The following is a 21,558-nucleotide window of genomic DNA, read 5'->3' as shown; positions in this document are numbered from 1 at the left end:
AAATGTTTTATTACTAGTAGTTGGCTTTTCCCTTTCTGGTTTCGGTTGCCATTCCAGAAATCAGAAATCAAAGTACTTGTAAATTTGTGCTGTTCGATTTGACAACGTTTCTAAATTTCAGGCTCCACAAAATATTGTATATACATAGTTTCATTTTTTAACTATTAACGCACTTCACTAACGACCATGAGTGACTACAATGGACCTGAGGGAAAGGTGAGTGTTTCTACTGACCCAAACAAGAAGTAGAATATAAACATTTAAAATGTTAATTATTAAGTGTGTAAGATGTAAGAGAATTTGAAAAAGCGTTAACTTACCAAGCTCGAAACACGCGCTAGGAAATTTCTCACGAATGCGCCGCGATAAATCGATTAATATGGCCAATTGGAGTCTATCGCTGAGAGGTCACCACTAAGCTCACGAGGAGCATTTTATAAAATCAATTTTTACATAAATTTAAAGCGAACGCGAACGAAACCTCCGCTCAAGCTCAATTAAATGCCAGTGCGAACTGGATTTTGTGAGCGATTCCGGTGATAAGATACTTGTGCGTTCCTTTAAAGGGTTGCTTTAGAGCAGAAACCCGCGATTTCCGACCGTGTGTGTTAATTGAAAGCCGCAAAAGTGGATACCGAAACAGTGAAAATCGAGGATTTGATGGACTCTGATCCTGAAATCGAGTTCATTGAAAAGGACAGCGGCATGTCGTCGTTAGGCGGCAGCAAGGACGAGACGCCGGAGCGTCGGGCAGTGGCCGCCGTAAGTAAAAAAAACGTGGTGGACCCTCGTTGGCTCCCCGACCCCGCTGAAAACCAAGTAGCCCCCAATCCGCCCGACTTCTTATCGTGCTCACGTAATTGTCGGTCAATCAGAGCAGCTGGCGCATGAAACCGACCCACTGGATACCCTTCAATAATTAATTTCTTCCCATTTCTTCCAGACCTCCAATGAGCCGCAACGCGAGAACTACGATGATGTAAGTGGACCCTGTTTGTAAACACAGCACGCAATATAACCTCAAATTTCGGAAAGGAGTGCGGACATTAAGGACATTCTAGGTGTTTTCCAAATGTAGCAATAATCTTGAGGGTCTCAAGTTGAAGAACAGCTTAGATAGCTTCTTGAGTTTATTTAGAAATTTAGCTTTCGGCTTTTAGCCAAGAAATGAATCAGCTGTTAGCCACAACGTGCATGCGATAAAGGTCATTGTCATCTTAAACTTTTTTCTCCTCTAACTTTAACGTAATTATGCACTGTTTTAATTTGCAAATTGCATTATAAGATTTAATCTTTAAAGTAGTTTGTAGGCATATACCTTAAATGTGAAGTTCAATTGATAAAGATAGTGATTCATCAAAGGTATTTCCTATAAGGTTACTTCGATTGTAAATAGTTAGTAGAAAATTGCGTTAGGTGTATAATTTCATTGCTTAAAAGCACCTGTTTAAGATTATTAACACTCATTTTTATTCACAATACACAGGAGCCCGATGAGACGGCATCCGAGCGCTTCTGGGGCCTGACCGAGATGTTCCCGGAGCCAGTGAGGAATGCAGTCGGTGCCGTGAGCAGCGCCACGGTGAAGAGCGTCAAGGGCTTCTACTCGTTCTCGTGCAACGCCAGCTGGATATTCTTCACCAGCGCGGTTATCCTGTTCGCCCCGGTCATCTTCGAGACGGAGCGCGCCCAGATGGAGGAGCTGCACAAGTCGCAGCAGAAGCAGGTGCTTCTTGGACCCGGCAGCGCGATGGGTCCTGGAGGGCCGTCGCCCAGCTTACCCTTGATTCGTTAACCAAGAGAGACCCCCTACCACATACGCATATTAGCTCTACGATAACCGGCATCGGAAATCCGGAAATTGCCACACGTTAGCTTAAGTTTGTCGATACCAATCAATCCCAGTCGAAATCGAGCGGTGCAGGACGTCCAGCGATACCCCCAATAAGCAGCCACCCATTAAATGCCACATGCCACTTCAAAGCGCAGCATTTACGCATCCACACTCTATGAACATCCGGCCCCAAACAAGGACGTCCTCATCAATCGAAACGAGCCGTTGCAAAACTTCAGATAGGTGTTAGCATTGCAGTTGGCGTACAGTGTATAAACAAGCAACCACTGCGGTTTAAACCAATTAATAAAACTACGTTTATTAATAGTCAAAATAATCCAGTTGTGTGCTTGTGAATTGAGATTCCTTAGGTTGTAAGAACAAGTTTATTTAGAATTTAACAACAGACGGAAACTAAGGACTTCCCAGATATTCCCTTGGAATCGGGTGATCCGTAAAATAGCGTCGGAACTCACCAGCGTACTTGTTCCTTAAATTCCGATCGCCAAATTCGTTAAATCGCTGTGCCAAGAACACGTACACATCCAAAACCTTTGCATGTGCGGAGAGTTTCTTGAATGATTGAGCTGCACGCTGGAGGATTTCTTGCGATTTAATCAGCTGCGCTTTCCGTTTCTCCGCATCATTCTGATTGATGGCCAACAGGCAGCGAACGAACACGAAATCCGTTTTTGCTCGTTCATATAGACCGCCGTTGATGTGAATGTCGTGCATGCAGCGCTTTATTGCCTGATAGGCCTTCTGCGGCATTCCGAGTAGCAATAGTTGCTGGGCCAGGAGCAGATCCACCAGGGCCAACTCGTAATCCATCTGGGCCTCGGACATTTCCTCGGACACACGGAGCAGAAGCATTGTAGTTTCACTTGAAAATCGACCGTTCGCCATGCCACAATAGCCAAGCAGGACTTGGACCCTCATCCTAAGGAGGAATGGTACGTTATCCTGCACGGCCAACTTGTCCAGGAGGCGCCTGGCATTGAAAAACTCGCGCTTGGCCACGTATATGGAGGCACGTTGGCATAAGGAGTCAGAGGGATCGATCAAATAAAGCTGATCGCAAGCCTTCAGAGCATCGTGCCAGCGACACTGGTAGATTCCCGCCTGAATGACCACATGGCACTGGCTTATCATCCAACCCTCGGCGCTGGGCAAACGCGGAAAGCGCTGTTTAGCATGATGTAGAAGTACTTTGGATAGTTGTGGCTCTCCTTGCAACTGAAGCCACAGTGCGAAACTGGCCAAAGCGCTTCCCAAACCCGCAGATCCACTGCCGAACCTGTCTCTGCCTGTCAATAGGACTTGGGAGTACAAAGCAGCTAGCTCATGCCTTCCATAAGCAGACCAAACAGCACTTCTCAATGCAAGGGCCTCTGATGCGTGGTCGGCGAAGTTGTTGCGATTGGTGAGATTGTCGCTGTGCTGCAGGAGATCAAAGAGTCTTAGTGGTTGGTAGCCAGCCACCGTTCCTAGTTTTACAGCGAAGTGTAGGGCTAAGGTGTAGTTCTGCAGCAGAGAGCCATCCACTTCGTTGGCATCCTGCACGCTCTTTTGAACAGCGGACAAGGGAAGCTCATCCCTGAGCAAGCAGTACCAAGTGTTGGCAAGGTTGAGGCTCCTTTTGTCGCCGTGTTCCTGAGCCAGCATAATGCTTTCCCTGAGTGCTGCTAGCGCTTCATCCCGATGACCAAAGGTGGCATGTAGCACCGCCAGATTGACGCAAAAATACTGGTAGCCCTTCTCCTGGCTCATCAGGCGCACGGGACTCCTGTCCAATGCTCTGTGGAGGGCAGAGAGAGCATTGTAGTAATCCCTAACTCTCAACTGATTCATGTAGCCCAGGAAATAGGGTGTAGTTGTTAGTGGGAGGTCGTGTATGATCTCCTGCACCTTCTTCTGGAGTTCCAAAGGAGGCAAAGCCTTACGTTCGTTGTTCTCCAGCAGTTCCGACTGTTTGTTGATGAAAAACTTTGCCTGTTTGGGTGCCCATTTGCTGAGGGGATTGCGTTCTTGGGCAATTCGAGCTACGGTCTCCACTTTCTTCTTAGTTTTAGGGTCCTCAGGCTTTTCTGTTATGGGATTCGGAGGTGGAGTCTCCTCCCTGTGCAGAATACCGCCGGCTACGGCCATTCTGGAACCAGAGGCAGCAGCTCGAACTCCTCTCTCGTAATAGGAGCACACGTTCTTGTACATATCCATCATCTCAGGGAAACTGAGGCGCTCCAGCACCACGCCCACTCTGCGCACATAAACGCCCACCATGCTGAACTGGCTAATGCCATAGTTTTCGTTTAGGATCTCGTCGATGTTCTGGATCTCCGAGAAGTCAAACAAGGCCTCAATGCTGCCCGCACAAAACTCGGACATGGCTTTTTCGAAGGATTCCAGCATCAGTGTATCCAGTTTGTATTTCCCCGTGGTCAACAAACTATGTAGCTCATTGTAGCTCTTGTCCTGCTCCTGGATGAGCTTGAATACCAGCATATAGAACATGCGCCGTCGCTGGGTGCGCATGGATATCCCAGTATCCAAACAGTTTTTTTTGTTCTTTAAAAATTGATATATGTTAGAAGTTGGTTTTCACGGAGTAAATAGTGGGTGCACCTACAATCACATACTGTTTGAGCAGTATCAGCACGGTAATCTTGTGCGCCGTGGGCGTCTCGATGCGGGGAGGCTCGAGTTTGAAGGAGGGGTCCAAGGTGTCCAGCTCCTCGAACAGATTCATGGTTAATTTAGGGCCTCTAAATCCAATTTTCGATTTGCCGGCAAAATGTAAACACAAAATCATCAGCCGCAGCCAACTTAGCTTCGCTGGAGATGCCAAACGGTACGGAGTTCACCAGTGTGGCAACCCCAGATGGCGCGTTGTTTTAAAATGTATGTTCAATAAAAATGCATTATTTGTTTACTAAAGCTTAAAAAAATTCGTTTCATTCTGAAATTAAAGTGTTAAAAATAAATGAGTTTAACAGCTGACCCAAGGTGGCCACTCATTTTTAGCACCTGGCACACCTTTAAATGGCCCAATTAAACTATTACTGATTACACGCGCTTCGTCGAACTTCCCATCCGATCGATCAAAGTCCAAAAAGCGACGAAAACACGCCAAATGTACGCTTCTCCAATTTGTATTTGCTTTAAATCAACGAAAGCACAAAGTTCACTAGACAACTACCCTGTTAAACGCTAGCCAAATGTGTAAATGTATAATGTGGAATAGGTAATACAGCGAATGCATCATGGGGACACCCACATCCAACCTACAGGACGAAGGGGAAGATGGAGCGGCGCTGGCGAGGGTAGTCCTTGAACTCCTTCCTGTAGTTGCGATGCTTGGCCAAGGCCCAAACGGTCATCTGGAAGGCTCCGGCAAAAGCGAACAGATAGGCAGCCAGGCAAGAAGTCAGCACAGAGAATGAAACCCAGGCACCGATCTCATACGTGTAGTTGGGGCAAGAAACCAAGCTGCAGTTCGAAGAGCGCGAATTAATAAACTTGAGCTGTGGGTGTTTTTAGATACCACTTACTCGAACAGCTTGGTGAGGGGATTTCCATCAGCCACCGGAATCTTGCGCACTTTGGTTCCCGGCGGACGCAGGTTGCGCAGGGCAATGTGCACCGAAAAGTTTCCTAGTTCGCAGAGCTGAAAGTGAAAAGTGTGCGGCTTAGTTTGTGGGTATGTATATATGATTAATGGATTCGAAATATATAGCACACAAAACTACGAATTGCTTGACCAATTTTGGTTTTAACAAAAGCTACACCTTTGGTATTAAGAAACAAATGTTTCGAACAAACGCAAAGGAAACCGGTAGATTACGAAAACATATAACCCAGATCCATAAACCAGAGCCCCTAATACGTACAGCGAATGCCGCGAGAGCTCCCCACACGGTGCACATGCAGGGCGAGGTGAACTGCGGATGGTTCACGTGGTAGGACACATAGGCGGTGAATCCCCAGTAGTATGTGCAGTTCTTGAAGAGATTCCTCAGCGGCATGGTGGCGTGCGAGAAGCGGTGCACGAAGATGGTCTCCAGCAGACGCTTCACATAGTGGACCGTATAGCAGCCGGCGGCAATGCTGGGGCAAAAGAGAAAAGAAAGCGGGTTACTGGGTGAACCACCATCCAAAGTTCGTGGATAATTATGCAGAGCCGTTGCGTTTTAGTTTGCATAAGCGACGGGGTCGATTAGGTCGACAATCGAAAGACTTCAGCGACTACTTTCTACAAACTCACTGGGTGGTTAGGGAAATCGGCAGACTGGCAGCTTTGCCGTACACCAACTCCGGTCGGAAGTAGAAAATCAAGTATACGATCAGTGGGCCGGCGTACTCGGCCAGGAAAACGGTCTTCCAGCCAATCTGGGGACCCAGATCCTTCACATAGACCTTGTCGCCGGAACGCAGCGACAGCGATTCCACTGTGTCCGTATCCTTCAGGCTCTTGCCCTTCAGTTCCAGGCGCAGCGACTGGCGATTCGCGTGTGGGGTCTGCTTCAGGGTCTTGTGGATTATGTCGCGCAGATCGCCGATAGGCGTGGCGCCGGAGGGCACCTTCACCTTGCCGTACGGCTTGCTGTTCTTCGCGTTCAAAATCTCCAGCTCCATTTTGCTTTCGCTGCGCTTGCAATCAGTACTGTCCAAAATCGAAAATCGGCGATCCGTGGTGTGACCGTGTGGGGCTCTGGAAAAATTAACATTTGTGGGTGTATGGCCACACGGTGAAAGCATAGGGGATTACATGTACTTATATATTATCCAGGTTTTCGTTACTTATCCGAATGTAAGCCCACTTAAAGAGATTGAACATTTATTTACCCAAAGAGTACATAACAACTTTTACTTAAAAATGGATGGAGAAAAGCTTGTGAAAGATTATGCGCAGCGTTGCCAGATAGTCATATTTAAAAAACTTCAAAAACAATAAGTTTGGAAATATATACATAAATAGCAGTCGTTGCCGCAACGCTCAACACATCACACTTATAAAACACCTTTTGCATACACAGAATTACTTTTTAAATTTCCAGTCAAGCTGCGAGTTTCAAAATTCTAGCCGGTAGAGAAGACAGTGCTATTTCAAAAGCAAACTAACAAGGGTCTAAAATTCCAAAACTCCAATCCTAGCAAGCCTTGGACTTTTGTAAGTTTTGATCAAAGGTGGCAATGCATTCAATGTCATGGTAAGAAGTAAGTTGTCTATGTAGAAATCCTCATTCAGCCGGTCAAGTCAGTACGAGAAAGGTCTCAATTTGAAATTGTCTTAAAAATATTTTATTGTTTTGTACTGTGGTGAGTTAAAACGGAACTTACGAAAAAAGTGATACATCAAAAACATAAAAATTTGTAATACAAAGTATTCGTATCAAAAACAATTCGGAACAATTTTTTTCTCTGTATTAAAGTGTTACGAACACTGCGGTATTTTTTAGTGCTTTTCAAGGGAGACCGAAGGTATATAAGCAGCGTTCCCGAACGGTCGCATTTAAATTTATTTGACATTTGCAGCAGCAAGTACAAGCAAAAAGAAAAGCGCGTTCAGCGAAAAGTTATTACTTAATTGTTGGTGATTAAAGTATAATTAAAAGAACATTCTCGAAAGTCACAAGAAACGTAAGTTTTTAACTCGTTGTTACCAATTTGTTATAAGAGCAACAAGACAATTAATTTCAAGAAAAACTGCATTTCAAGGTCTTTGTTCGGCCATTTTTTTTTTCTTATTCAACGCTCTGCGTAATTAGAAAATAAGAAATTGGCAGCCACGCATCTTGTTTTCCCATCGAATTGGCATCAAAACGCAAACAAATCTAAAAATAAAAGTTGCGTGTTGATTTTCGCCAAGATTTATTGGCAAATTGTGAAATTCGCAGTGACGCATCTAAAAATTCGAGAATTCACGTACGCACTCGCGCATTTGTGTGCAGTTTATTACTTGTTTAGTTAATTGAAGTATTTAACCAACGAAATCCGGTTATTTTTAGCTGAAATAGTCTTTGTTTAAACAAAGCCACGTCTGAAAATTTCCTATTGCATGTAATTGTGACGTCACCGTATACACACAAAATAATATGTATGCATTTCAGCTGCGTATACATGCACACACTCGCACCACGAAAACGGTGACGAAGCAACGGAACAAAGGTTTCTCAACTACCCTTTGTTCCCTGTTTCTTTGCTTCCCTTTGTTCCAATATTCGTAAGGGGTAGGGGGGAATAGGGGTTTCTCAACAAAGTTGGCGTCGATAAATAAGTTTCCCATTCTATTGCCCAGCCAAGGAGTTACTTTCAGTAGTTTTGTAATTTCAACGAAACTCATCTGATTTCGTACTAATTTTCCACCTTTCTATTTTCTGCCCGCAGAATAATCCAAAATGCAGATCTTTGTGAAGACCTTGACCGGAAAGACCATCACCCTCGAGGTAGAGCCGTCTGACACCATTGAGAATGTTAAGGCTAAGATTCAGGATAAGGAGGGAATTCCCCCAGATCAGCAGCGTCTGATCTTCGCCGGAAAGCAGCTTGAGGATGGACGCACCCTGTCGGATTACAACATCCAGAAGGAGTCGACCCTTCACTTGGTTCTCCGTCTGCGTGGTGGCATGCAGATCTTCGTGAAGACCCTCACTGGCAAGACCATCACTTTGGAGGTTGAGCCATCGGACACCATTGAGAATGTGAAGGCTAAGATTCAGGATAAGGAGGGAATTCCCCCAGATCAGCAGCGTCTGATCTTCGCCGGAAAGCAGCTTGAGGATGGACGCACCCTGTCGGATTACAACATCCAGAAGGAGTCGACCCTTCACTTGGTTCTCCGTCTGCGTGGAGGTATGCAGATCTTCGTAAAGACCCTCACTGGCAAGACCATCACTTTGGAGGTTGAGCCATCGGACACCATTGAGAATGTGAAGGCTAAGATTCAGGATAAGGAGGGAATTCCCCCAGATCAGCAGCGTCTGATCTTCGCTGGCAAGCAACTGGAAGACGGACGCACCCTGTCCGATTACAACATCCAGAAGGAGTCGACCCTTCACTTGGTTCTCCGTCTGCGAGGAGGTATGCAGATCTTCGTGAAGACCCTCACTGGCAAGACCATCACTTTGGAGGTTGAGCCATCGGACACCATTGAGAATGTGAAGGCCAAGATTCAGGATAAGGAGGGAATCCCCCCAGATCAGCAGCGTCTGATCTTCGCCGGCAAGCAACTGGAAGACGGACGCACCCTATCGGATTACAACATCCAGAAGGAGTCCACCCTTCACTTGGTTCTCCGTCTGCGTGGTGGTATGCAGATCTTCGTGAAGACCCTCACTGGCAAGACCATCACTTTGGAGGTTGAGCCATCGGACACCATTGAGAATGTGAAGGCCAAGATTCAGGATAAGGAGGGAATCCCCCCAGATCAGCAGCGTCTGATCTTCGCCGGCAAGCAACTGGAAGACGGACGCACCCTATCGGATTACAACATCCAGAAGGAGTCCACCCTTCACTTGGTTCTCCGTCTGCGTGGTGGTATGCAGATCTTCGTGAAGACTCTCACTGGCAAGACCATCACTTTGGAGGTTGAGCCATCGGACACCATTGAGAATGTGAAGGCCAAGATTCAGGATAAGGAGGGAATCCCCCCAGATCAGCAGCGTCTGATCTTCGCCGGCAAGCAACTGGAAGACGGACGCACCCTATCGGATTACAACATCCAGAAGGAGTCCACCCTTCACTTGGTTCTCCGTCTGCGTGGTGGTATGCAGATCTTCGTGAAGACCCTCACTGGCAAGACCATCACTTTGGAGGTTGAGCCATCGGACACCATTGAGAATGTGAAGTCTAAGATTCAGGATAAGGAGGGAATCCCCCCAGATCAGCAGCGTCTGATCTTCGCCGGCAAGCAACTGGAAGACGGACGCACCCTGTCCGATTACAACATCCAGAAGGAGTCAACCCTCCATTTGGTTCTCCGTCTGCGTGGTGGTATGCAGATCTTCGTGAAGACTTTGACCGGAAAGACCATCACCCTCGAGGTAGAGCCTTCTGATACCATTGAAAATGTGAAGGCCAAGATCCAAGACAAGGAGGGTATCCCCCCAGATCAGCAGCGTCTCATCTTCGCCGGCAAGCAACTGGAAGACGGACGCACCCTGTCCGATTACAACATCCAGAAGGAGTCGACCCTTCACTTGGTTCTCCGTCTGCGAGGAGGTATGCAGATCTTCGTGAAGACCCTCACTGGCAAGACCATCACTTTGGAGGTTGAGCCATCGGACACCATTGAGAATGTGAAGGCCAAGATTCAGGATAAGGAGGGAATCCCCCCAGATCAGCAGCGTCTGATCTTCGCCGGAAAGCAGCTTGAGGATGGACGCACCCTGTCCGATTACAACATCCAGAAGGAGTCAACCCTCCATTTGGTTCTCCGTCTGCGTGGTGGTATGCAGATCTTCGTGAAGACTTTGACCGGAAAGACCATCACCCTCGAGGTAGAGCCTTCTGATACCATTGAAAATGTGAAGGCCAAGATCCAAGACAAGGAGGGTATCCCCCCAGATCAGCAGCGTCTCATCTTCGCCGGCAAGCAACTGGAAGACGGACGCACCCTGTCGGATTACAACATCCAGAAGGAGTCGACCCTTCACTTGGTTCTCCGTCTGCGTGGTGGTATGCAGATCTTCGTGAAGACCCTCACTGGCAAGACCATCACTTTGGAGGTTGAGCCATCGGACACCATTGAGAATGTGAAGGCCAAGATTCAGGATAAGGAGGGAATCCCCCCAGATCAGCAGCGTCTGATCTTCGCCGGCAAGCAACTGGAAGACGGACGCACCCTGTCGGATTACAACATCCAGAAGGAATCGACCCTTCACTTGGTTCTCCGTCTGCGTGGTGGTATGCAGATCTTCGTGAAGACCCTCACTGGCAAGACCATCACTTTGGAGGTTGAGCCATCGGACACCATTGAGAATGTGAAGGCTAAGATTCAGGATAAGGAGGGAATCCCCCCAGATCAGCAGCGTCTGATCTTCGCCGGCAAGCAACTGGAAGACGGACGCACCCTGTCCGATTACAACATCCAGAAGGAGTCAACCCTTCACTTGGTTCTCCGTCTGCGAGGAGGTATGCAGATCTTCGTGAAGACTCTCACTGGCAAGACCATCACTTTGGAGGTTGAGCCATCGGACACCATTGAGAATGTGAAGGCTAAGATTCAGGATAAGGAGGGAATCCCCCCAGATCAGCAGCGTCTGATCTTCGCCGGCAAGCAACTGGAAGACGGACGCACCCTGTCCGATTACAACATCCAGAAGGAGTCAACCCTTCACTTGGTGCTCCGTCTCCGTGGAGGAATCCAGGCTTAAACTAAATACATTTCCAAATAAACACACTTTAGCACGCAATTCACTCGAGATAAATATGAGGAAATAATGGATGGCCACTTCCCGTTCTGCATTGTCAAAAGGGAAGGCATCAGAAAAATTCTAAATTCCAGTAAATACCAGGATATATATATATTTGATGAAATCCAAATTTCTTTATTGAATTTAAATTCCAAAATAAATGAAAATTCTTAATTTGTATTTTTCAATATGTGGTATTTTTTTTTTTAATTTGGTGCCTATTTAAGTGTGGTGCTGCAAAGTTTTGGTATATACTAGCACACTACCTTTGGTACAATGCAGCCCTGGTTGGCAAAGGAGGACGCGTTAGTACCTTTTCATTATTTACCTTTTGCCAAAATAAATACTTTTAATTCTGTGCAAAAAGATATGGCTAAATTATTGCAACGTGTGGAAATTACGTTACGCAGCTTTTACATTTTCAACTCGAGCTTTGGCCAAGTTGAAGGCGAGGTGGGCAAATCAATTTAAAGCTAGGGAAACGCCCCTAATGAGTAATTTTTTTTAGGAACACAAGAAGGTTTTGTTTTACCATCCAAATGACATTGAATTAAATACGAAAATCAAGGATGTGGGACTAAGTGAGGCCATCATAAGGTTCACAGGGTATTAATGGAACTTTTGACATAGAGAGAAGTGGGTAATAATACAGAATTTGCTGTACTTGCAGAACTTTTACATCCGAAGATGATTGTCAGGCCTTGCATACCCAGAAAACCACACAACTCTTCTACCAACCCGAGCCAGGATATTGGTTAGTACTGGTCCTGAATGTTCCCAAGGAGGTGCGTTTAAAGGAGGGCGTGGAGGTTGCCGATTATCGGGGTGCCGAGATCTCCGACAGGATTTATAGAGCAATACTAAGACAATGCTATCAAATGTTTCGATTTCAAAACGGATGCTTCTCCTCCTGCGGAAGTGAGGAATCTAATCCGGATATGCGTAGAGAACAGCTCTGCCAGAAGCTACTCCAGTTCTATGATCAGCATCTGACCAACCTGAGGGATCCCGCGCAATGTGATATCATCGATATGCTGCATTCCATTCAGTATCTGCCACTGGATAAATCGCTCTTCTTGCGAGCCCAAAACTTTGGCACCCTGTGCGAGACCTTCCCCGACATCAAGGAGAGCATAATGCTCTACCAGGAGCAGGTCCTTTGTGGCGGAAAACTCAGCCCGGAGGATCTGCACTGCGTGCACTCGTATGTCGTGCAAGACGTTCTGAAAGTCGAGGCCAGCAGCTCCACCATTGCAGTGTCTCCTTCACTAAAGCGAAGCATAAGTGAGTGCCAGGTGGGCGGATTCGTAAAAAGTCGGCAGAAGGGTGCGGGAGACGAACAGGAGGCTGTGAGTGATGAAGATCATCCCCTGAAGGTCTATGTCACACTGGACAAGGAGGCCAAACCGTACTACCTGCTCATCTACCGCGCTTTGCACATAACTCTGTGTCTGTTTTTGAATGGTATGTTAAGGATTAGAACTAAATAGCCCACATAATCAACTTAAAACATTCCAAATTTGTCAGGTGACCAGGCTGCGCCGAAACAAGATCTCTACGACGATCTCCATGCTTACATGGCTCCCCAACTGACTTCGTTGGCCCGGGACATATCCAGCGAGTTGACTAAGGAGGCGGTGGGAGCGGCAGGCCAGGACAACTCCAGCGGGAACAGCGAAACGGCGCCCAAGTACTTGTTCATTAACGAACAGAGCCTCCAGCACCACACGAACTTTCAGAGGCACCTGCCCCAAGGGCTGCCCCGCAATGTGCTCAGTATCATTGCTGACTTGGCCAATGGCAGTGGCAAGGCGGAAATGGAGAGTGCTCCTGCCGAGGAAGTTCAGGTGAAGACCACCAATGACTATTGGATTGTCAAGCGGCGCTGTAACTACAGGCAGTACTATGTGATCCTGTGCAATAGCAAGGCCACCTTGCTGGACGTCACCCAGGAAGCGAGGCGCATTTTCGAGCAAGAGCTCACAGATGATGTATTTTTTGACAAATAAACAGGAGGATTAGGTAAATGATGGGAGTGCGCCAATTGTGGGGTCTTTGCCCGGTTGCCTGCCAACAGAATCTGCAAGTGGGCCGGACATCCGAAGACGGATTTCAAGCCAGCACCGCCCCGGAATCGCTGGCATCGTTATAAACGCTGTTCGACGAGGAGGAGCTCGTGGTCGTGGTGACGCCGTTCTGCGATTTGCTGATCTTAACGATGTATATTCGACGGTTGGACATGCAGATGCTGTAGTAGTGCTGCTCGTAGTCGATGGTGATCCTCTCGCAGCTGCTGTTCGGCATGAAGGACTCGTCGATGCTACAATAAAGGCGTAATAATTACAAAATTCCTTCATCCTTTGTTTGAAAACGCACCTCTCTGTGAGATTCAACAATCCCATTATCACATTTGCACTGCGCTCATCGTTCTTCAGATCGCCGCCGGACTCCAGAACTGCTCCGTCTTCCTTTAGTATCAGATAGCCAATTTGATTGGGCACAATCAACTTTTCCCTGTCCATTTTCAACAATATTTATTTATTTATCTTTCGCACCCACACCTACCAGTGTGACCGGACTAGACCCAAAAATTACTCAGCGTTTAAATACTAAATCGGTAGCCTGCCAGCCCGGTTTCAGTGTTGCAAGTCGCCCATTGCGCGCCATTGACACAAATTCGAAATTGGGACACCGGGCTAAGGTTAATTCATTCAAAAGACAAACAACGCACATCAACAGGAAACTAAAACTCCGGCTCTAAGTCAACAGGGGGCGTGGTCGATAAGGGGGCGTGTGCAAGTGCATGGCTAATGCGACCGTCTGGCGGAAAAGTGGTAAAAGGCCATGGACAAGGAAATTCCGGACACAGTCTCTCCGGAATGGCCAACTACTATCGACGCAAGAAGGGTGACGCGGTGTTCCTCAATGCAAAACCGCTGAACAGTGCTAATGCCCAGGCATACTTGTACGGGGTTCGCAAGTACTCCATTGGATTGGCGGAGCGATTGGATGCGGACTACGAAGCTCCTCCGTTGGATAGGAAAAAGAGCTCGGACAGCACGGCCTCCAATAATCCGGAATTTACGCCGGTTTGTGGATTGCTATGCTGTTAAAACACCTTTGTATTTCGCTGGATTTCGCTGCTTTCAGAGTGTTTTCTACCGGAACATAGCTCCCGTCAATTGGTTCTTGAGGATTATTGGAGTATTACCCATCGTGCGACGTGGTCCTGCTCGTGCCAAGTTCGAAATGAACTCCGCCTCCTTTATTTACTCGGTGGTTTTCTTTGTGCTCCTGGCGGTGAGTGTGTTTGCATAACATTTTCCAAAATTGAATATGGATACCATTATGCAACCCAAAACCTCTTTTTAGTGCTATGTAGGCTATGTGGCCAACAACCGCATCCATATTGTGCGATCCTTAAGTGGACCCTTCGAGGAGGCGGTGATTGCCTACCTGTTTCTGGTCAACATCCTGCCCATTATGATTATACCCATATTGTGGTACGAAGCCAGGAAGATAGCGAAACTCTTTAATGATTGGGATGACTTTGAGGTGTTGTACTACCAGATATCCGGGCACAGTTTGCCTCTGAAATTGCGACAGAAAGCGGTGTATATAGCCACCGTGCTGCCAATTCTCTCGGTCTTATCGGTGGTCATCACGCACATCACCATGTCGGACCTGAACATTAACCAGGTGGTGCCCTACTGCATCCTGGACAACTTGACTGCCATGCTGGGTGCCTGGTGGTTCCTCATCTGCGAGGCCATGAGCATTACGGCTCATCTTCTGGCGGAGCGGTTCCAGAAGGCACTGAAACACATTGGACCCGCTGCCATGGTGGCGGACTATCGGGTGCTGTGGCTGCGACTGAGCAAGTTGACCCGGGATACTGGAAATGCCCTGTGCTATACCTTTGTTTTCATGAGTCTCTACCTGTTCTTCATCATTACCCTTTCGATTTATGGACTAATGTCGCAACTCTCCGAGGGATTTGGCATCAAGGATATAGGACTGACTATCACGGCTTTGTGGAACATAGGCCTGCTCTTCTATATTTGCGATGAGGCACATTATGCCTCGGTTAATGTGCGAACCAATTTCCAGAAGAAACTACTCATGGTGGAGCTTAACTGGATGAACTCGGATGCCCAGACGGAGATAAACATGTTTTTGCGAGCCACCGAAATGAATCCATCGACCATCAACTGTGGTGGCTTCTTTGATGTGAACAGGACTCTCTTCAAAGGACTCTTAACCACAATGGTCACTTATCTGGTGGTCTTGCTGCAGTTCCAGATCAGTATCCCCACAGATAAGGGGGATTCTGAAGGCGCTAACAATATAACCGTGGTGGACTTTGTAATGGACAGCCTGGATAACGATATGAGTCTAATGGGAGCCAGCACTCCGAGTACCACCACCGTAGGAACCACTTTGCCAGCGCCAATTATGAAGCAAAAGGGCCGGAAAGGCTAGTGGAACAAATAATCCTAAGAAAAGAAAGATACTAATAGATAATGTGCATCTGTAGCTGAGGCCAAATAATAAAAGCACCCAAAACTGCAATATTCCAAACAATTTTTTAACTTGATGTACATGAAATTAGTAAGTGTGGAACTAATAAAAAACACGTTCATTAGATATGTTACAAGTTTGCACTTTTATTTGATATTCGTACTTATTTCGTTCTGTGCTACAAAATAGAAATACCTAAAATATTGCTAGTCAACAGAATTTAAGGCATATTATAGTTAAGTAGTTGTAAATCTACAGAGAAACTGAGCTTCAAACTTCGTTGCTATTTGTATGAACGCCAATTTATTTAAGACAAGTTTTTCGTTTCAAGATTTTGGGCTTTAATCGATCTCGGCTTTCGCGAGAGCTTCGCTGCCGTAGCCTAGGGGTTAGAGAGTGCGACCTTCGCTTAGAAGTTCCGAGTTCGAGTCGCGTTAGTGACCATATATTATTATTACTTTTTTAATTCATTTAAGGTGCTTTGGGAGCTATTTCTACACAAAAATAGTTTATGTATTCACCGATCGCTTTAAACCGATTCTGCCTTTCTAACAAGCCGCTTCATGTCCGTTGGCCATATAAAATAGTATCTCTACCATAACCATATCACACTCTGTTTTGCAATACAGAATTTGTAGTGCAATTGCAATCAAGACACCTGATGGGAAGTTTCAAAAATATCCAATCTTTCAGTAATCAATCTTTAACACTGTCCATCGGGAGACTCGGTTAGAATGTGTTTATATCCATTGCTGCCCAGATACATGTGCTCGCGTTGGAAACGATAGGGTATCTAATGGATAAGGAAGTTCATTTTAAAGTTTTCAAAATATTGATCCCAACTTACGGCTCCTGGAGCTGGACATGGTATGGCCACAGTGGCAATCTCCCGAAGCTTATTCATGGTTCGTAGGCTCTGGTAGAAGCTATGCATCACATACCACTTGCAGTAATCCATGCAGATCAAGATGTAGCAAATGATAACTGAAATATAAGCTTATTTTTAGCATATACTTTACAATTTAAGCCTTAAATCCAAACTTACAGTAGGGCACTTGACCACCGAGCAACTGCACGATTTTCGTATCCCTCAGCATGAAGACCAGTGCCCCCAAACCAATCATTAATAGGAACTCCACGACCAGCCAGGGTATGATTAGGCCCGGCCGATTCTTGAAGACTCCAAAAAACAGGGATATGGCACTCAGGGCGTAGGTACCCGCGATTCCAGCCATCACGTAGAGCAGATTCTCCGTGGCGACGGCCAATTGTGCAGCAGTTTGAAGGCGAAGATCGTTGTGGAAGGGCGACATGTTGTAGAAACCATTGTCCTTCTGGTCCAGGATGTCCAGCTCCAAGACCTCACACATCTGTTCGGCATGCGCCAGTCCCAGGAGTACCAGAAACAGGGCGCAGTGGGAGATTAACTGGGGAATATATAAAGCGACTGTTTAGGATCTCACTTTTCAAATGTGTTTGCGAAAACCGGAACAACCAGCGATCTGCTGAAGCTACCACCCCTATTTCTCACCAAACTGAACGAAGCCAGAAAGCTGCTTTTACAATTCCCAACTGCTTCTAGCAGCTCTCGCAACAACTCCCACTATATTTCTCGGAAAGAGCTTTAAAAAGGGTGCTCGTCCTGGCACGTTTCCGATCACGAAACTCAAGTGCGGACGCATTGCGCCGCAGGAGCGTCTCCTTCGCTCCGCCCCTGGACTTCCGGGGGTGGGCGGGGGCGAGCGTTCTATTGCCGCCTTCGACGCCTCCTTGCGCGCCCAGTGGGGTATGGCTTTGCATATCCAGTGCGTAATTTTTGTATTTGGGGCCGCGGCTGCACATTGTGGATTGCTCGGGGATTCCCGGATCTCCCTGCGTGCCAGTGCGCTGCGCCCCGCCTGAGATATCCATTCCCCAATCTTATATAATCTGCTTCTTATATCTTTGAACTTACCAATTGATAGATGCTCGTCAAGAGCGCCGTGGTCCTGAGGTTCTTGGGCGATACGGGTGCCATCAGCATTTCCCAGCTGCGGCGACAGCAGTTTTTCCACTTGCATCCTGCGGCGGATTGGCCACTGACCGTTGGCAGCAGCATTTCACTCTAGTTTTCCGAGATTTCCTCAATCAATTTATGGATTTTTCCCGCTTATTCAGCTAATCAAGGAGCGACGCAACTGTTCCGCGGCTGTTTCGTCATGCAATTGAACTTGGAGACCTCGCGAAAAGGTGGAGGGGCAACACCCACGCGACCCAAACTTTTCCGGAGCTTTTTCCCGTGGTTTGGGGCGTAAACTGCACTAGCGAATTAATCAAAAAAACTATATGGATAAAACAACGTTGAGTGCCAAGGTCCGCGAAATGTTTTGACTCGGCGAAAAGCTTTTACGACTGTGTTTTGTTTCATACTCTGCCGTAGAGTTTATTGATTATCCTATGGCATTTGGTTTGTAAGATATATAAGAAGAATTTACAAGATCAAAATAATCAGAACTTGATCAAATAAATTTAATTTTATGGCCTCACTTTTAAGAGCTTTACATTGAGTATTCTGACTTTAATTGGTGACCCCGGCCAAACGTTGATTAAAATAGCCAAGCTAGCTTGTGTTAAAAAGTTTTTTAAAGTTGTATTTGATTTTTCTAATATTACAATCATTAATTATGACTTAGGGTATCTAAACGTTCTCCAATAAATATAGCCTGGGCGAACAAATTCGGGGGTTGTTTTCCTCTTGAAACCGCGCAGATGTTTATCGTCCCATTCACAGAGCTTTCTTTTGACTTTTCGAAGCTTCCGCCAGAGTTGCCACCGTCTTGCGGTGCGCAGGCAATTAAAGTTGGCGCGGGACTTCCCCCTGCATACTGCAGCCCGTTGCTATGATAAATTTTTGCATTTTAAAAGTCAATTTACACTGGAACTATAAAAATGTAACATAAATTTCGCCAAAGCAGGCCATAAAACTCCTGCCAGTCGGCGCGGAAAGAGAATCAAAGTCGTGTCGATGCCACTGGGCAACATGCCAGCCATCCGGACCATCCTAACCATCCGAGGCCCCATCATCACCATCATGATCTTGGGGGGAGACGGAAACTTATGGCGCTCCCTTGGAGTTGGAAGCTACTTGTGGGCCTAATTGATTGTTTTTCTACGAGCTCGAAGCTCCGAAAACTTCTGGTAACCTGGCGAGGATCGACTGGGATGCTGGCGGATCTGGGATCTGGGGATCAGCTCACAATGTTGGGAAATACGAAACGATGATGAAGACCTCAGGGGCAATATATGTATGTTGTTGGCGGCTTGTTATCATTGGGCGTGTTTTATTAACTTTTAAGCTGCCATACACGCGAGGGGCCATAAAAAGTGCAACTGGCGGTGGCTCCGGCAACTGCGAAACTGCAAAAGTCAATTAAAAATTTTTTACATTTGTTTGCACACACAGGAACGGAACGTATGTGTTCCTTAGCTGCCCCATTCTTCCATCCTGGCGCGATAATCATAACTGCAAAAAAGTAAGAAAACTACGCGCAGGCGTCGCCCGTCCATAATTTATGGCCAAAAAGTGATGGCCGAAGGGGAGTGAAAGGGTTGCAAGTCCGGTGTACAGGTGATCCCGGCAAGCTGGTGTATTGAAATATCATCTTGCAACCATTTGCCGTTCAATTTGCGTTCGCAACGCTCTTTTGATTGGTTTTTCCAACCCATCACCCGCCCGCCCGTTTGCGATCCACGCGATTCGACTACAAATTGATTGCCTTAAAGTAACTTGTAAAATGCATCTAAGAGATGCACCGGAAATAAATCTATACGGTTCTGGAAATTCAAGAAATATTGTTAATAAATAATAACAAAACCATAAACAGCTAATGATATTGGATTTTAATTCTACCATTTTATCTACTTTCAATTAACTTTAAATTTTATTTTTCGACTGCCAGATTATATTTCTCAGTGTGAGCATTCGGTGCAGTTCCTCTACTGTCTCTGCTGCTTCCTGGGCTCCTCTTTCAGCCAAAAACAGAAGCAACATTACAAATGTGTGGCGTTATTGCCACGGGGGAGGAGTCTGGAGTCAGGAGCATCGACTTCTTTTTGATTAAAAAGAGGAAAAAGTGGGAGAGCAGGAGGTTCAGTTGGATTTGGCTTTGGCTTTAGCTCGGATTTGGAAGTGGATGTGGAGTTGGATTTGCTTTCTGGCTGGGGCTGGTGCTGGTGCGGCGACTGGGGATATATAGACGACTGACTTGGCCAAAAGCAATCGACGTTGTTAACAAGCATTTCAGCGCATGACAATTGGCATGCACACCTCCGGGCCATTAATATGCAACCGATGCTGACACATTTGGAGCTCGGCTAAGTTGCAACTGCTGTCATTCTGCAAAACAAGCGGCGAGGCGACTGGCCCGGGCCTTAGTTATTTAATCACGGAAAATCTTACGGGCATAAATAACATTTCCCCGACTTATTTGCACAATTTGTTTGCCTGTTTTGACAGTCGGGTTTGCAGGCATTTTCGATCTATGAAAGTTGCTGGTTGCTCTGAAAGTAATTACAAAAGAAAAGTCTTTTAAAAAAGCATAAAATATTTAACTAAGAACTTCTCATACTTCTTTTGTCTTCTCATTACAGAGGAAGCTTTCGAATTCACACTCCTCCTATAAGTTTCATAATTTGACTTAGCATTTTGCACATTTCACTGAATACAATCCCCTTAAATCGCTGTCACGTTTTGGATTACGCATTTCGATGCCAAGTATCAATTGTCGCGCATATTTGCATAGGCCAAATATGGAGAGGGGTTTCTGGGGGCTTCGATTCCCCATTAGAAGCAGCCATGTATTGTCATCTCTTCGTTTTGGGATACATTTGCACATCGCTGACTTGTTTCGCGGATTTTTGCGGTGCCGCAATGATGAAGATGTTGTTCCATGTACCCCCAACAGCATCAGGAGCAGCACGCAGCAGCAACACCCCGCAGCAACATCAGTTCCTGCAACGGCAATCGCAAACAAAACGAGTGAGAAAAGCCTCACTCCCTCGAATCTCAAGGGTGTGTTCAATTGTGTCAATTTAACGCCTTTTACGGCCCACCAACCTCGCACCAATTTCACCCCCTCCGCAATCCGTGAAGCCCCCTTTTCGAGCCCCTGAAAGTCGCCCCCTTTCCACAATTTGTCTGCTGTTGCACGTTGGGCATATTAATTATTGCAGGGCAACAGGGTTTCAAATAGATCGCAGTACGCCGATGTTTAACCCACTCGATTTGGCACCAGTGTTAATTATCCATGCCATCCATCCATTCCATTTCATACCATCCAATCCGGCGGATGGATGGATAGTTTCATCTGGGATATCGGGTATTTGCCAACTGCATGCTCGCTTTACGCCGGCCAAACACGATTATTAGTAGTTGCCTGTCTAAATATTGGAAATTGTCAATGTGCCGGCAGTGCTGCTTAAATGGTTTATGGCTGTGAGTGCAGCCTGGTAATCAAGGACGAGGATTCATCTGAAGGATGCAGAGCGGCAAACACGGATTGCTGGTAAGGAAGAAGGAAGCTTCTCCGTTGCAAATGTGGGCGGTGCTCGGCTAACAGCAATTGTAATTAAATTGGTAGTTGCACAAAGCGGTTATACTTAGATATGGATGGAAAGGATTCGAAAACTTGGTTTATATTCATATCAGTAATATAGTATTCCTAGGAGTATAGAATATCTGGAGGCCAAAGAGTCCTTCAACCATAATCTAATTAGCATTGACCATCGTATATTATTACAATTGAAGAAATTTTT

The 21,558-nt window shown here is 46.3% G+C and overlaps 8 protein-coding genes and 1 non-coding gene across 13 annotated transcripts; 5 read left to right on the top strand and 4 right to left on the bottom strand.

Annotated features, from left to right (window-relative positions):
• The first annotated feature begins 16 nt into the window (after window positions 1-16).
• LOC6736680 (mitochondrial import receptor subunit TOM22 homolog) lies at window positions 17-2,171 on the top strand. 2 transcript variants are annotated; one of them, XM_002083500.4, is made up of 3 exons: window positions 17-216; window positions 944-979; window positions 1,487-2,171. In XM_002083500.4, exons 1-3 carry the CDS (start codon window positions 187-189, stop codon window positions 1,793-1,795), a joined length of 375 nt encoding a protein of 124 aa, XP_002083536.1. In that variant the 5' UTR covers window positions 17-186; the 3' UTR covers window positions 1,796-2,171. The 2 variants fall into 2 exon arrangements, with proteins under 2 accessions (XP_002083536.1, XP_016030297.1); XM_016170273.3 differs by lacking the exon at window positions 17-216 and adding an exon at window positions 374-762.
• A 10-nt stretch (window positions 2,172-2,181) lies between these two features.
• On the bottom strand, window positions 2,182-4,702 carry LOC6736678 (anaphase-promoting complex subunit 5). Its single transcript, XM_002083498.4, has 2 exons — window positions 4,461-4,702; window positions 2,182-4,399 (listed from the first exon to the last, which is right to left on the bottom strand). The coding sequence occupies exons 1-2, from the start codon at window positions 4,641-4,643 to the stop codon at window positions 2,249-2,251; spliced, it is 2,334 nt and encodes a 777-aa protein (XP_002083534.2). The 5' UTR covers window positions 4,644-4,702; the 3' UTR covers window positions 2,182-2,248.
• Window positions 4,703-4,967: 265 nt separating this feature from the next.
• Window positions 4,968-6,778, bottom strand: LOC6736677 (very-long-chain enoyl-CoA reductase). The gene is made up of 5 exons (XM_016170809.1): window positions 6,600-6,778; window positions 6,096-6,542; window positions 5,722-5,938; window positions 5,383-5,498; window positions 4,968-5,320 (listed from the first exon to the last, which is right to left on the bottom strand). The coding sequence occupies exons 2-5, from the start codon at window positions 6,464-6,466 to the stop codon at window positions 5,116-5,118; spliced, it is 909 nt and encodes a 302-aa protein (XP_016030296.1). The 5' UTR covers window positions 6,467-6,542; window positions 6,600-6,778; the 3' UTR covers window positions 4,968-5,115.
• A 37-nt stretch (window positions 6,779-6,815) lies between these two features.
• LOC6736676 (polyubiquitin) lies at window positions 6,816-11,418 on the top strand. Of its 4 annotated transcripts, XM_044922999.1 has the most exons (3): window positions 7,295-7,312; window positions 7,367-7,471; window positions 8,219-11,418. In XM_044922999.1, exon 3 carries the CDS (start codon window positions 8,230-8,232, stop codon window positions 11,203-11,205), a length of 2,976 nt encoding a protein of 991 aa, XP_044778934.1. In that variant the 5' UTR covers window positions 7,295-7,312; window positions 7,367-7,471; window positions 8,219-8,229; the 3' UTR covers window positions 11,206-11,418. The 4 variants fall into 4 exon arrangements, with proteins under 4 accessions (XP_039149857.1, XP_039149856.1, XP_044778934.1 ...); XM_039293923.1 differs by lacking the exons at window positions 7,295-7,312; window positions 7,367-7,471 and adding an exon at window positions 6,816-7,001; XM_039293922.2 differs by lacking the exons at window positions 7,295-7,312; window positions 7,367-7,471 and adding an exon at window positions 7,024-7,150.
• A 97-nt stretch (window positions 11,419-11,515) lies between these two features.
• On the top strand, window positions 11,516-13,271 carry LOC6739610 (vacuolar fusion protein CCZ1 homolog). The gene is made up of 4 exons (XM_002076473.4): window positions 11,516-11,697; window positions 11,753-11,850; window positions 11,915-12,708; window positions 12,772-13,271. The coding sequence occupies exons 1-4, from the start codon at window positions 11,521-11,523 to the stop codon at window positions 13,251-13,253; spliced, it is 1,551 nt and encodes a 516-aa protein (XP_002076509.2). The 5' UTR covers window positions 11,516-11,520; the 3' UTR covers window positions 13,254-13,271.
• Window positions 13,210-13,845, bottom strand: LOC6739611 (ragulator complex protein LAMTOR4 homolog). The gene is made up of 2 exons (XM_002076472.4): window positions 13,621-13,845; window positions 13,210-13,564 (listed from the first exon to the last, which is right to left on the bottom strand). The coding sequence occupies exons 1-2, from the start codon at window positions 13,764-13,766 to the stop codon at window positions 13,357-13,359; spliced, it is 354 nt and encodes a 117-aa protein (XP_002076508.1). The 5' UTR covers window positions 13,767-13,845; the 3' UTR covers window positions 13,210-13,356.
• Window positions 13,846-14,097: 252 nt separating this feature from the next.
• Window positions 14,098-15,828, top strand: LOC6739613 (gustatory and odorant receptor 63a). Its single transcript, XM_002076471.4, has 3 exons — window positions 14,098-14,333; window positions 14,395-14,544; window positions 14,617-15,828. Exons 1-3 carry the CDS (start codon window positions 14,124-14,126, stop codon window positions 15,724-15,726), a joined length of 1,470 nt encoding a protein of 489 aa, XP_002076507.3. The 5' UTR covers window positions 14,098-14,123; the 3' UTR covers window positions 15,727-15,828.
• A 63-nt stretch (window positions 15,829-15,891) lies between these two features.
• On the bottom strand, window positions 15,892-18,111 carry LOC6739614. The gene is made up of 4 exons (XM_002076470.4): window positions 17,720-18,111; window positions 16,811-17,192; window positions 16,613-16,749; window positions 15,892-16,558 (listed from the first exon to the last, which is right to left on the bottom strand). The coding sequence occupies exons 1-4, from the start codon at window positions 17,861-17,863 to the stop codon at window positions 16,469-16,471; spliced, it is 753 nt and encodes a 250-aa protein (XP_002076506.1). The 5' UTR covers window positions 17,864-18,111; the 3' UTR covers window positions 15,892-16,468.
• On the top strand, window positions 17,392-17,662 carry LOC120284869. The gene has a single exon (XR_005544131.1). It is a non-coding gene; the product is annotated as a U11 spliceosomal RNA (small nuclear RNA).
• Window positions 18,112-21,558: the final 3,447 nt, after the last annotated feature.

This window comes from Drosophila simulans, chromosome 3L (assembly GCF_016746395.2).
Source record: "Drosophila simulans strain w501 chromosome 3L, Prin_Dsim_3.1, whole genome shotgun sequence".
In the NCBI taxonomy this organism is placed as follows: domain Eukaryota; kingdom Metazoa; phylum Arthropoda; class Insecta; order Diptera; family Drosophilidae; genus Drosophila; species Drosophila simulans.
This window is presented reverse-complemented; position numbering and strand designations above follow the sequence as displayed.

Bases quoted from the DNA above. Each gene is read 5' to 3' on its own strand.
- LOC6736680 (XM_016170273.3), top strand. From the start codon at position 661: ATGGACTCTGATCCTGAAATCGAGTTCATTGAAAAGGACAGCGGCATG. The intron at 763-943 runs GTAAGTAAAAAA...CATTTCTTCCAG, and splicing joins AGCGTCGGGCAGTGGCCGCC to ACCTCCAATGAGCCGCAACG. The intron at 980-1,486 runs GTAAGTGGACCC...CACAATACACAG, and splicing joins AACGCGAGAACTACGATGAT to GAGCCCGATGAGACGGCATC.
- LOC6736676 (XM_039293923.1), top strand. From the start codon at position 8,230: ATGCAGATCTTTGTGAAGACCTTGACCGGAAAGACCATCACCCTCGAG.
- LOC6739613 (XM_002076471.4), top strand. From the start codon at position 14,124: ATGGCCAACTACTATCGACGCAAGAAGGGTGACGCGGTGTTCCTCAAT. The intron at 14,334-14,394 runs GTTTGTGGATTG...CGCTGCTTTCAG, and splicing joins ATAATCCGGAATTTACGCCG to AGTGTTTTCTACCGGAACAT. The intron at 14,545-14,616 runs GTGAGTGTGTTT...ACCTCTTTTTAG, and splicing joins TTTTCTTTGTGCTCCTGGCG to TGCTATGTAGGCTATGTGGC.
- LOC6736678 (XM_002083498.4), bottom strand. From the start codon at position 4,643: ATGATTTTGTGTTTACATTTTGCCGGCAAATCGAAAATTGGATTTAGA. The intron at 4,400-4,460 runs GTAGGTGCACCC...CAATTTTTAAAG, and splicing joins TGCTCAAACAGTATGTGATT to AACAAAAAAAACTGTTTGGA.
- LOC6739614 (XM_002076470.4), bottom strand. From the start codon at position 17,863: ATGCTGCTGCCAACGGTCAGTGGCCAATCCGCCGCAGGATGCAAGTGG. The intron at 17,193-17,719 runs GTAAGTTCAAAG...TATATTCCCCAG, and splicing joins TGACGAGCATCTATCAATTG to TTAATCTCCCACTGCGCCCT. The intron at 16,559-16,612 runs GTAAGTTGGGAT...CTTATCCATTAG, and splicing joins CATGTCCAGCTCCAGGAGCC to ATACCCTATCGTTTCCAACG.
- LOC6739610 (XM_002076473.4), top strand. From the start codon at position 11,521: ATGCAGCCCTGGTTGGCAAAGGAGGACGCGTTAGTACCTTTTCATTAT. The intron at 11,698-11,752 runs GTGGGCAAATCA...AATTTTTTTTAG, and splicing joins TTGGCCAAGTTGAAGGCGAG to GAACACAAGAAGGTTTTGTT. The intron at 12,709-12,771 runs GTATGTTAAGGA...CAAATTTGTCAG, and splicing joins TCTGTGTCTGTTTTTGAATG to GTGACCAGGCTGCGCCGAAA.
- LOC6739611 (XM_002076472.4), bottom strand. From the start codon at position 13,766: ATGGACAGGGAAAAGTTGATTGTGCCCAATCAAATTGGCTATCTGATA. The intron at 13,565-13,620 runs GTGCGTTTTCAA...CCTTTATTGTAG, and splicing joins TTGTTGAATCTCACAGAGAG to CATCGACGAGTCCTTCATGC.
- LOC6736677 (XM_016170809.1), bottom strand. From the start codon at position 6,466: ATGGAGCTGGAGATTTTGAACGCGAAGAACAGCAAGCCGTACGGCAAG. The intron at 5,939-6,095 runs GTGAGTTTGTAG...CTTTTGCCCCAG, and splicing joins CCGATTTCCCTAACCACCCA to CATTGCCGCCGGCTGCTATA. The intron at 5,499-5,721 runs GTACGTATTAGG...TTTCACTTTCAG, and splicing joins GAGCTCTCGCGGCATTCGCT to CTCTGCGAACTAGGAAACTT.